The 12,624-nt window shown below is 36.3% G+C and overlaps 1 protein-coding gene across 1 annotated transcript in view; it reads left to right on the plus strand.

Annotated features, from left to right (window-relative positions):
* TTLL7 (tubulin tyrosine ligase like 7) overlaps positions 1-12,624 on the plus strand; it is a 137,176-nt gene that overhangs the window by 68,376 nt on the left and 56,176 nt on the right. The window contains exon 10 of the mRNA XM_023208740.2: positions 3,758-3,852. Coding sequence (XP_023064508.1) covers positions 3,758-3,852 — 95 coding nt within the window. The remainder of the gene's footprint in view (positions 1-3,757; positions 3,853-12,624) is intronic.

Raw genomic sequence — 12,624 nt, forward strand, 5'->3', positions numbered from 1 at the left:
GGGGTTACACACCTTCTCGTGGCCGCTTAAATATCATGTTTGGGAAACTTAATCAGGAACATATTGCTATAGAAGATGTCATCAACCACTACCTTTCATTTTAAATCAATTGTCTCTCTTTTTGTTAGTGATTTGTAAGTTAGAAGTTGTGTGTGTAATATCACAGATTGCATAAGCAAATTGAATGAGTGGTAGGTGAGATGAAGATACTAAAAATACATTTCCAAGAAATTATATTTTTCTAATATGAGAGTGAAAGATTGTGTGTGTGTGTGTCTGTGTGTGTATGCGTGCGCGCACGCCTGTGTGTGGTCATATCTACTTTAAACAAGAACATGTATTGTGTCTCCAAGGAAATACAGTTCTCTCTGTTGTATATTCAGACTGCTCCAGCCTGGGTCTTAGAGATAAGATAAATGTGAGGAGTTTTACTTATTCTTTGCTTCCTCCATTCCTTGGATATGAAAACACTTGACTATGCACTATGGACCCTTCATCTTGCTAAGGCCTGAAATTTGCTTTAGATTTCTTGCTTTTTCTGCAGCAGTCCTTTCCTGTTCTTAGTAGCTATATTGTCTTCTGCCCCCGTACTTTTCTTTTGTCATTGATAGAGTGGGGAAAAAGTGAGGCACATGCGTAAGGAGGATAGCAGGAAATAATGACTTTATAGATCTCTTAGTTTCCTTTTTAGAAAAAAAAAAAAACATTTGCTTCACTAGAGCTTTCCATTAGCTTGCTAAATCAGAATTGACTGAATGGTTGAATTCTGGATTTTACAAGATTCAAAATAACCATTGTTTGCATGAATGTTTCTTCATTCTTTACTCTTTCCTTCATTGTTTCTAGATCAATCAGAATCATTAAAACACTCCACAATAACCAAGAGCTGTGGATAATGAACATTTGTTATATTAAAACGGTTAAAAGAATCTTCAGTCTTGCCTTGTGTTTTGCTCCCTGCTGAAATTTTAGTGGGTCCAATATACATTGTTAAAAACCTTTTGGCGCCATCAAGTGGAATAAGGTAGAAGGTGCTTCTGGGTATGTGATAACTTTTAGTTAAAGAGTAATTTCAGGGACTGATTGCTAGTGGTAGAATTGCACAAATTTTCATAAGTAGAAAACATTTTTTTGGAAAAACATGGAAATTGGGTGGAGTATGAATATACCACCAATAGTTTAAGAACTCTTAAATTAAACAGGAACCTACTAAGTTATAGTCATTGTCTCAGGTGGTGGGGATACAAGAAGACAGAATACTTCCCTTGGTGTAGCCATTATTCAGATGTGCATTTTATGGTAATAGTTATGAGTACTAGTAGGTAAAAGGGAAATAACAAAAACGATAGCATGATTAATATCTCTGCATACCTGTGTGTATTGGAGAGTTAAAAAAAAGCTTTGCAGAAGAAACACCTGAGCAAAGTTTGTAGGGCTGCAGAAGGGTGGGGTAGGGGCTAGGGGCTGAGAGAGATAAAGTAGGGCTGGGGAAAGGCTGTGGTGCAGAGGAAACAGCACTAACTTAGGAGCACAGAAGCTATTATGGATACTTGAATTTGTGGAAAAAGTGATTGTTGTTTGTTTTGATAAAACTGTTTTTAGGACCGTTGAAAATAGTGTTTACTAATTTATTTTATAATAATTTTCATTTTTAATGCATTTATAAGCTGTTGAATTTTGAGATTTTAACATCTAATATGTTTTGTCTGTTTTAGAGTTGGGATAGGAAATGAGAACCAAATAAATCATCTCACTATAGAGGAGAATTTTGGCTGGGTGGAACACTAATTTTTAGTTTCTTCTGTCAGCCATTTGTGGTTCTTCTATTTTTTTTGTTTGTTTGTTTACCTTTCTCATAAAACTTAAAAAAAAAGAACAACCCTGAATGAAAACTTAAATTGAAAAAGTTTTCCTGCCTTTCCACATATTATTAACAGTTTATCTTGTGTGGGTATACCTCTTCACAGACCAATTTATCTTATAGTAGAGGGAAAAATTTGAAATAGGTAAGGAGAGAGAGAGAGAGATTGAGATCTGAGTTGGCTTTATACTGAGACCTCAGCACCATCCTGGAGGAGGGATATGCCTGACACAATTCCACACTGAAATTTGGAATGGAAACTCTGAGAAATTCTACAAAGACAGATAACATTCCAATGTACCGCTTACTCATCAGTTCTTTAATGTCTGGTTTATTTTGTAACCATGTAACATATAGTGGCAACACCATCATTAATTGTATTATAAACTCCAGATATTTGAATCAGTATGGTTGAAACTTTTTTCCTATAAGATATATTACTTTACCCTTTCTCTGCACTTGTAAAGGGAAATGCTTAGAGCTTTCGTAATAGATTAATAAACTCCCTTTCTCAAATTGACCTGGAATAAATGGATGTTATTGCCATTTTTAAGCTATTTCCTTCTCCTTGAGACTATATCACAAATACAGGAATGTGTCTGTCCCCTTCTAAATCAGAAATCAACAAAGGAATCAAAATACAACATGGCATATCTCTATAAAAGGAGTACCATGCATCCATCAAAATGATGGCATGATGAAAGATTTTCATGATACATTATTAAGAGAAAAGCTTGGAATGTAAAATAAAGTATGGTTCGTATAGATATGCATTTGGAAGGTAAAATGAATATTTTAAATATGTATACATAGAAAATATCTGGAATGCTATCTACCGCATGGTTAACAAGACACTAAGTGTTAAGTAGTGGGATTACAGGTAATCTTTTGTTACTTGTTTTCCTTCTTTTTACTTATTTTTCTGCGGTGAATCTGTAACACATTTCTAATTAAAGATGTTGTATTCCTGGGTAATTTCTTGATTATAATGTGATATTTCTTCAGGTGCAAGTTGTAGAATGCATGCTTTCAATTGTTTTGTCTCTTGTGGTGACAGATGTGTATAACTGTGACTAGTAACTGTGATATTTCTTCAGGTGCAAGTTGTAGAATGCATGCTTTTAATTGTTTTGTCGCTTGTGGTGACAGATATATATGTATAACTGTGACTAGTGTATACACACACACATACACACACACACATATATTTGAGATAGCCTAAGGGATTAGTTGGTGGTCAAGAAGCTAAGCTGTTGTGTTGAACTCAGCAGTGTTCTAACCAACTGATTTAACTGATTAAGAAATTTTCTTAAACATCAGCTATTCCGGTTATATTTTTATAACAATGACAACAGTAACAAGACTCAACAAAGACAAAAAAAAAACCACTCCAGCTGTTTTATTTTTCATCTTAATGAATTCCTGAAGATCTGAAGCAGTGAAAAGGGAGCACTGATAGTTTCTGTATTTTAAATATATAGATGTATATAATTATTACTGTGTTGGTATAATTATTACTGTGTTGGTAACATGAATATCACTATTTCCTTTTTGTTAGGCTAAATCACTTTTAACTTTCCTAAACTTAAGAAACCTAAATTGCATGGGGTAATGGAGAGAGTGGAATGGAGGGAGAAGTCAGCTTATACTGACAGTAAAGCTCCTAAACTAAGGCAGCAGTGAGAAGGGGATGGTGCCAGTAGTCAATCCCTTGCAATTTGTTGACCTAGGGTGATGCGGAATGGAGATGTGGCAATAATAACTGGGCCATCTACCATGTAAAGCTTTGAGGTTTATTGTAGGGTTGTTCTACTGGCTAGAGATCCCACATTAAATTAACAAATATGTATTGAATATTTATTTACCTTCCAATATTGTTTTCTTTGTAAATTTCAGATTAACCGAGCCCCAAGCTTTGGAACTGATCAGAAAATAGACTATGATGTAAAAAGGGGAGTGCTGCTAAATGCACTGAAGCTACTAAACATAAGGTAAGGTAAAATATTTTCTCTATCTTTTGGGCATTTATCTCCACATTTGACATAGATTAATCATTTGTACATAAAATAGGCTTTTCAGAATAGTATTTTTTATTTTTATATTTTGTAATTTTCATTTCTCGATTCCATCCATTCTGTATTTTTCATTTCTTGATTCCATCCCTTTTGTAATTTTTATTTCTTGGTTCCATCCATTTTGTATTTTTCATTTCTTGATTCCATCTATTCTTTAAACTCATATAGTTAAAAAAAATCTTTCCTCCGTACTCCTGTATACTGCTTTTCCTGCTTCCCAGGCAACAGTCCGTACCTGCAGTAAATGAAGTTAAATTTCAATGTAGGTATAATTATTTAATATAGTGTACAAGATTAAATTGGTAAATACTTTAAGAGACCATCTAGATTATCTTCCTCATCTTATAAGAAGAAACTAAAGCACAAAGAGTTCATTCAGGAAATTAAAAAAGAAATCTCAAACATGGATTTCCTAACTTTCTCTCCAGAGGTCTTCCCATTATATCATGCTCCCTATGTAAATAAAAAAGAGAGGCAGTTGTTCAGTGAGAGTTAACTTTTTCCATTTAGAGAGTTAAGTAAAATTTGAGAGAAGACTTGGCTGGTGTGGATGTAGGGCTGGTTGCAGTGTACATGATCATGGGATTCAAATACTTGAAATACTATTATGTGGGAAAAGCTTTTGGCTCATTACAAAATGAAATTTTTAGATGTTTGACTGAAACACTTCATGAAATAGTGAGTTACCTGTCATTAGAAGTGTTCCAATAGAGCTTCGAGTATTGGATTAAAGGGCCTCTGAGGTGATTTAAGCTCAGTAATTTTATGATTTTAATTTATTCTAATTGTCATTCAAGAATTCTAGCAGAGTTATGGTATGCTTCCAAGCAATTTTTAAATTTAAGATGTTTCCAAGCAATATGCCTATACATGTTTTTTTGCATGAAAGTTTACTACTATTATTTAAATAAGCCTTGTGTTTAGTTTTTTTGTTGTGCATGCATGTCTTTTGACTTTGCCATTTATGGTATCAATTCAGGACATTATCTGTGGGTGCTTTTGGTGTTTTTAAAAGTGAGGTATGTATAGTTTAAGCAATCAGAAATTTCTAGACCTAAAACTAAGGGAAAATAGAAATTCATTTCTTTATCTTTCTTAGTGTTGTTCCACAGATAATTTAGCACAGTTCTTAACATTTAGAGCTTATGCTAATGAGGCTTATGTTTCAGAAGTGCCTTCTTCCTCCAGCTGGGTGGAGACCTCCATGGGTGCATGTGTTAGACTTGAGTTTCACTGGGCATGTCACAGTAACTTAAGCAGGAACTAAGAACACTAGGAAAATTCTTGTCTATTTATTAGATAGAATTAATTTTCATATGGAGTGTTTTAATTTTGGATAGAACGAATTGTTCTGTGAATCCAGAAATCCCCTATTTACATTAATTTTAATCAGACTATTGGGAATGATCTTCCTTTCATTATGTTATCTTTCCGCTCAAGAATCTAAATAGAGTTCCATTTACCAACGTGTAGCCTAAGCTTCTAATATAACTTAACCTTAGCTGTTCTATCTTATTTTCTGTTCCTCTCCAACCCACACTGTTTTAGTTAGGCTGATTGGCTCATTATTTTTCCCACATAGCTTGCCTGTTCTCACTGATTATTTATTCTATTCTGTAGTCTAAGTGCCTTTCCTTATTGCCTGTGACTCAAATCCCATCTTTTATTATGAAGTCTTCCTTTTGGCCAAAATGAATCTTTCCTTTCTTGGAGCTCTAGAAGGAATTTTTGTCTGCATAGTATATGGCTTATCACTTTGTTTACTCTCTTATCCTCTGTGGTGTTTTACCTGGGCGCAGCTGGTTTTTCTTTTCAATTAGATTTAAGCTCCTTGAAGTTGAAGAGTACATACTTTTACTTGCTTCACAGTGCTTAGTACAGTGCTTTGCTCATGGTATGACCTTCAGGATCATTTTGCGAACATATGCTTTTAGTCTCAAGGAAATTCAGAAGAATATAAATTGTTCAGGATATTCCATCACAACTGCTGTGAAAACAGAACCTTACATGGAGGGGATCAGGATTGATCCTTTTTTTAACTTGGATAACAGAATGCAATTTGAGTTCAGCTTCAAATAATTTTTTTAAACATTAGGCCTGGGGTCTTCAGAGACAAGAAAATATGAAAAGGGTTATATGTAGAGCAAGTAAAAGTTCTTTTTTTCTATAATAAAAGGAAAATCCAGTCATTCTGTGATGGTGTTACTGGGTTAATAAGAATCTTTTTCCTCCATGAATATTCTATTACAATCATTAAAATAGAACCTAGAAAAGACATTCACAATCCCATGAGTCCTTGGGTCTGAAATACTTGTTAATTAGATTAAATTAAATTTAGTTAAATTGCCTGTCTGTCCCTTGTTTACAACTAATTCATGGGTTACAGGCTTGCAGCATTTAATGCTACCCTATCATTGAACATTTAGTCTCACTGGCCTTCTCTGACACTTGTCTCTGAGTTTACCTAACTTTGAGCATTCCTTAGTCTTCTCTTAGGATTTCTCTTACTTTCTGCTCCCTACCTGTCGTTTTCTCACTGTGTCTGTCCTTGCTTCAGCCCTCTTTTCTCCTGTGTCAGTCTTACTCCCTTTTGTGGCATCATTTTTGAGTCTGACATATATGTAGCATATGGATCGGGGTGCCTCTTACTAGCTTTGACCCACTCTGGAGCTCTAGTCCAGCATTTACAGCTCTCTGCTGACCATGTACCCTGGATGCCCTGGTCCAATAGATACTCAATAAACATGTAGTGAGTGAGTGAGTGAGCAAGTAAATAAATGAATGAATGGATAGTGTTCTGATAACACTTAAATTCAGTATTGCCAAAGTTGAATTATTTTCTCCTTCAATCATGTTCCTCTTGCTGGGTTTATTTTTTTTTGTCTGCTAACAATATCAAATACCTCCAACAAACAAAAGTTAAAGCAAATCACTCATATGTATTTACTGGACTTTTTTTTTTTGTCTTATTTGAGGCAGAGTCTCTGTCACCTAGGCTGGAGTGGAGTGGCATGCTCTCGATTCACTGCAACTTCTACCTCCCAGGTTCAAATGATTCTCCTGTCTCAGCTTCCCGAGTAGCTGGGATTACAGGGGCCTGCCAGCACTCCCGGCTAATTTTTGTATTTTTAGTAGAGACGGGGTTTCGCCATGTTGACCAGGCTGGTTTTGAACTCCTGACCTTAGGTGATTCACTTGCCTCAGCCTCCCAAAGTGCTGGGATTACAGGTGTAAGCCACTGTGCCCGGCCTACTAGACATTTTTAAATAGCCTATAACTTGCTAGAAGCTAGAGATACAAAAATGAATAAAATTTCCCCGCCTTAAGTAGCTTAATTGTTAAAAGGGAAATATATATGCTCATAGATAAGTACAATACAATAGTAATTATCCAGTTCGCTTTGCTAAAGTTAATGGCAAAACGATTCACATGAAAGTGCAGGATAGAAAGCTGGGAGTTATACTTAACTTTATTATGAATTGAATGAATCCTGTCAAATTTCTGACTATCACTTTATTTCTCCATCTCCTCTCCAAGATTGAATATTTCTTATCTTTCTCCTGGGCTATTTTATTGGCGTCCTTCCTACTTCCAGCACTAACCTCCATCCCATTTTGCAGCTTCCTTTCTGTTGCTCTGCAAATCATTCAACAACCATTTATTCCAAGTCCACTACCACTGCAATAGGTACTGGGAATTCAGTGCCTCCTATGATTCCTAGGCTTCTGGCTTGGATGACTTGTCTGATGATGTGCCATTCATTGAGATGAAGATTATAGGCAAGAAAGAAGCTTAGAAAAGTAATGAGGGAAGGTAGAAAGGAAAAGAAAGATGATTCAGTTTTAAACATGCTAATTTTTGGATGCTTTGAGACAATGTTAAATGGAAAATTTGATATACAGGGCCCCAGGAGATAGAGATATCTATTTGATTGATATTCATGTATAGATTGCCCTTGAATCTAATGGATGAGATCACACAGTTGGACTCTATGTTTTGAGAAGAAGGGCAGGGACAGAACCCTGAGAGATGCCAGTATCAGAAGAGAGATTTATAAGCTCTGATATTCTGATCAGATTGTTTCCACATTGTCAGATAAAGTTTAAACTCCTTTGAATTATGTACAAGGCACTTTTTGATCTTTATATTATATGCAAGGCACTTTTTGAGCTGGCCCTTAACATCTCTTTCCAACCTGATCATTTCTTGTTCTTTTTCCTTTGCTTTGCCTTGGAAATGACTTTTCTAAGAACTCTTTTGTGGTACAGTTTCAAATTTCTGTACCTTTGCACTTGTTCTCATTTAATATTTGTTCACCTTTGTCTTTTTTGGTGAATGCCAACTGATTTTTTAAAATTGTGGTAAAATACACTTAACATAAAATTTACCATTTTAACCATTTTTAAGTGTGTAAGTGACGTTAAGTACTTCACATTGTTGTGCAACTATCACCACCATCCATCTCCAGAACTCTTTTAATCCTGCAAAAGTGAAACTCTGTACCCATTAAACACTAACTCCCCATTCTTCCCTCTCCCCAGTCCCTGGAAACCATCACTATGTTTTGTGTCTCTGTGAATTTGAGTGTCCTACTCTCGGTATCTCATAAGAGTGGAATCATATGTACTTGTCCGTTTGTTACTGGCTTAAAGTAACTGGCATAATGTTTTCAAGTTCTTCGATGTTGTATCATGTGTCAGAATTTCCTCCTTTTTAAGGCTGAATAACATTCTATTGTATGTGTACGAATACCACATTTTCTTTCAGCACATTCATAAAACCTAGCTCAAGCCTGACATTCTATTTGAAGCCTTTGCTGAGGCAAAATGGTTTACTTACTCCTTTGTGCTATCATCATACTTCCCCCTACTTTTCAAAATAGTACTCATTATACTCTCTGTTTTTGTTTATATGCCATTGCTCCCACTTCCTTTATTTGGTCAGCTCTTTGAGAGTAATGGCCCTGTCTGGTTCTCTTTGTATCCCCAGGGCCATATCTGGAATTAACAAATAGTGAGTACTAAATAAAATTTGGGTTGGAAGACAATGGTATGGGGAGGGCATTCCGTTCAACTACTTGTAGAAAGATGAGGACGTGAGACAAAGCAAAACAAGTTGGTAGAACTTCTAGTGGTTCCACATTCCTGGAGTATACAGCATGTGAAGCAAGTGATCAGAGAAATCCCTTGGATGGAATTATAGGGTAATAAGTAGTGGAAAAGACTCAAGAAAGTGGTAAACTAAACTGCTTAGGTCAGTATATGGATACAGTTGAATGGAAAATGCTAATTAAAAAGCTAAGTGAATGGTGATCTTTTTGGTCTTTGGTTAAATTTTTATTCTGGCCTGTGATGTAAGTACTGAGAGTCATTAGTGCTGATTTATGCCTGTGAATATTCATAGAAATGAAAATAGTTTTTAGAATGACAATATTCCTAAAGGCCAGAAAGTGCGAACATTCCTTTATGCAAAAAAATGTCTCAGGGTAGTTGGATTTTCTTTGTTTCCTAATGTGTCTGAAGGAGCTTCTGTGTGCTTATTTTTGTTATTCTTTGTGTGTGTTCAAACTGTTTGTGTATAAGTATCCTTGTCTATGAGTGTTTTGTTTACTGTCGATATGCATATAGATCTATGTTTCTTTCTTTCATAGAGTACTCATCATATCATCTCATCTTTCTTTATTTTCCCTTCCTCTTATTCATTCCCTTTATTTGCTTCCTCTATTTTTTTCTATTATGGATTGTTTAGTCTTTGTTCCTCTCTATTCCTCTTTTCATTTCTATTTCCTTTTCCTCTCTTCTTTTTCTTTTAAACTGAATGCTATATAGGAATGATCATTCTAGATAAAGCGGACAAAGTGTATCCATTTTAAATGGATATATGATAATATATTCATTGATATATGATAGAATGATAAAATGATTGTTCTAGATATAATAAAATGAAAAAAGATAAAAAGTTAAAGAGTTATCTAAACCATGGCATTTCCTTTACCCTTGATTAGGGAATCTCAGAGCCAAATTTGTGTTCGTCATTGAAAATGCCAGTGGACTCACCAAGAAGTCTTGGTGTCATCACAAGTTCATCTCTCTTTCTTAATCTTCATACTGAATTAGTCACCAGAGCATATCCATTCTTCCTCCAAAATATTATTCTAAACTTATCCTTTTTCTCTAATCCCTTCGTTTGCTCCCCTGTTCCAAGCCCTCATACTTTATATTTGTTAATGAAATAACATCTCATCTTAACTTCCTGCTTCTTTTCTCATCTACTTCTAAGCCACTGTATATACTGCCAAGGGCATAATCTTTAACACATACAAATATAATTATGCCATCTTTTAAAAAATTTATGTCCTCCATTTTGCAAAGTTAAATTTGAGGCTCAATAACCTAGTATTCAAGCCCATGTGAGAAGCTGAGTTTCTTGCATTCACCCAGAGCTCCAGTAATCCTGAATGACTTGCAGTTTTCTGGATGTGTTTGTTTATATTCTCAAATTATTACTTTTTCCTGACCACCTGTTGACCTCTTGCCACTCAAGCCTGAATGTTGTCATTGTAGCAGGACAAGCTGCGGACAAAACCCCTCAGACACTGAGATAGTGAAGGGAGTGGCTTTAATCAGCTGGGAGCATCAGCAGGCTAGTGTGTTAAAATCCGAGCTTGTCAGGTGCTCAACTTCTGTCCCTTTTAAGGGCTCACAATTCTAAGGGAGTCCACATGAGAGGGTCGTGATCGATTGAGCAAGCCAGCGGGTACGTGACAGGGGCTGCAAGCACCAGTGGTCAGAGTGAAACAGAACAGAATGGGAGATTTCACAATGTGTTTCCATACAATGTCTGGAATCTGTAGATAACATCAGTTGCTAGGTCAGGGGTCAAATTTTACCTACCAGGCTTAGGTCAGGCAGGCCCAGGCCTGGTTTCGGGTCTGGTTCTAGGCGCCAGGCTACCTGCCTTTAGTTTCGCTTCTCTTTCCTTTTATGAGTATAAAACAATATGAGAGGGTCTCTCTCTTCCCTCATTTCCCTCCCTTTGAGACTCTTACTTTTTATTAACGGGAGTTCTCTTATTTTCGCTATTTATGTCTTCTTGTGCAATAGATTGATAGTGATTCATATGGTACACTTGTGCTGAAGCATTCTGGTGAACTAAGGTAGCGATGAGACTTTTTATCATTTGAAGAAGTACAGGTAGCAAACAAGGGAGCAATAAGCAGGTTCCCATTACTATTATAACTCTTACTATAAGAGTTTTAAATTTTCCTAGTGCTGGGAACCAATTTCTAAACATGGCCTTAGGATCAAATCCATGCCACACTTGCATGAGCACGTGTGCTAGTTTTGTTGCATCTGTAACTATGTCTTCAACTACTTGTCCCTGATGTGTAGAAAGCAATTAGTAAGGTTAAATTTTTCACAAACCCATTCTTTAACTGCTAGCAAGTAGTCGAGAGCTAGTCTATTTTGATAGATAGCATTCCTCATCTGAGTTTCTTGCTGGGCTAGAACAATCAAGGCTTGACTGGTTTTATTAGTGACGATTTCTGAAACAGTTTGCAACCATATGATTTGCTTGAGCATGTAAACGGGGTCTGGTATCCCCATGAGTCATCTTGTGTCTAAGTGGCAGGCTTATAGTATTGTATAATGTTTTTAGGAGGCCATTCATTATCTTTTTAATAATCTATGGCTACATTTCACTTTTCATGGTAAGCATAGACAGGGAAGCCCAGGAGTTCGCCTGTTTTTATGGGCAATAGGAAGAAAGATGGTTTAATAGTGCCAATAACACAACTACCCGTCCACCGGTCAGGTAGCTTAGGATAGGCTCTATGTCCACATATCTAGTTTAACCTAGTGGGGGCTGTCCAGTCCTAGAGGGATTCTGAGTGGGCCTAAATGATTTGTAACTTTGGGAATTTACTAAATGGATTTTTTTTTAGTATGGTTTGAACTCCACTAGGTGGCTGGTTTTGTAGTACTATTATACGGTTTTTGCCTGAGGCAGCTGGGTCTTTCTATAGGAAGGGTGAAGTCCTTCCCCACTCTTGCTATACAATATTGTCTAATGATTGAGGCTTTTAGGTCTTAGAAGTTATCGGGGTGATTTTTTCTGAGCCAGGAATTTATCAGGAACTGGGTCTGTAGGTACTAATTCTTGGTCTTCTTATGGCCATTGATCTCCTGTTACAGTTTCTCTACAAACATAACTTTTAGAGACTGGGCTACATACCTTGGATAGAATAGCATTATACAAACAAGTTTCTTTTAGAGTCCTGGTACACTTATAATAACCATAGAATAATAGGACTGTAGCAATCTTTTGTCCTACCTCGGTGACTTAATGTATGTACTGGGAACAGTCCTCAGTCTGAAGAAGGTCAGTTGAAGTTCTTACTGTAAAAGTCCAAATTTTAAGGAAAATGAGTCCTGTGATGAGTTTTCTCATGCTTTGGCCGTGCGTGGACCAGTCAGCTTCCAGGTGTGACTGGAGCAGCGTTTGTCGTCTTTTTCATAGTCACTTTACAGGGGTTGGTGAAGCTGCTCCCATCCACGTACAGCTTCCACTCTACTGATGTTTAAAGGATGGTCTCGGAGGTTGGGCCACCTAGAAAAACTGAGTCTAATACCTCTACACAGTTATGTTTAACTGGGCTCTCTGATACCAGGAGTAAGGTAGGTTTTA

This window comes from Piliocolobus tephrosceles, chromosome 1, assembly GCF_002776525.5.
Source record: "Piliocolobus tephrosceles isolate RC106 chromosome 1, ASM277652v3, whole genome shotgun sequence".
NCBI classification, from domain to species: Eukaryota; Metazoa; Chordata; class Mammalia; order Primates; family Cercopithecidae; genus Piliocolobus; species Piliocolobus tephrosceles.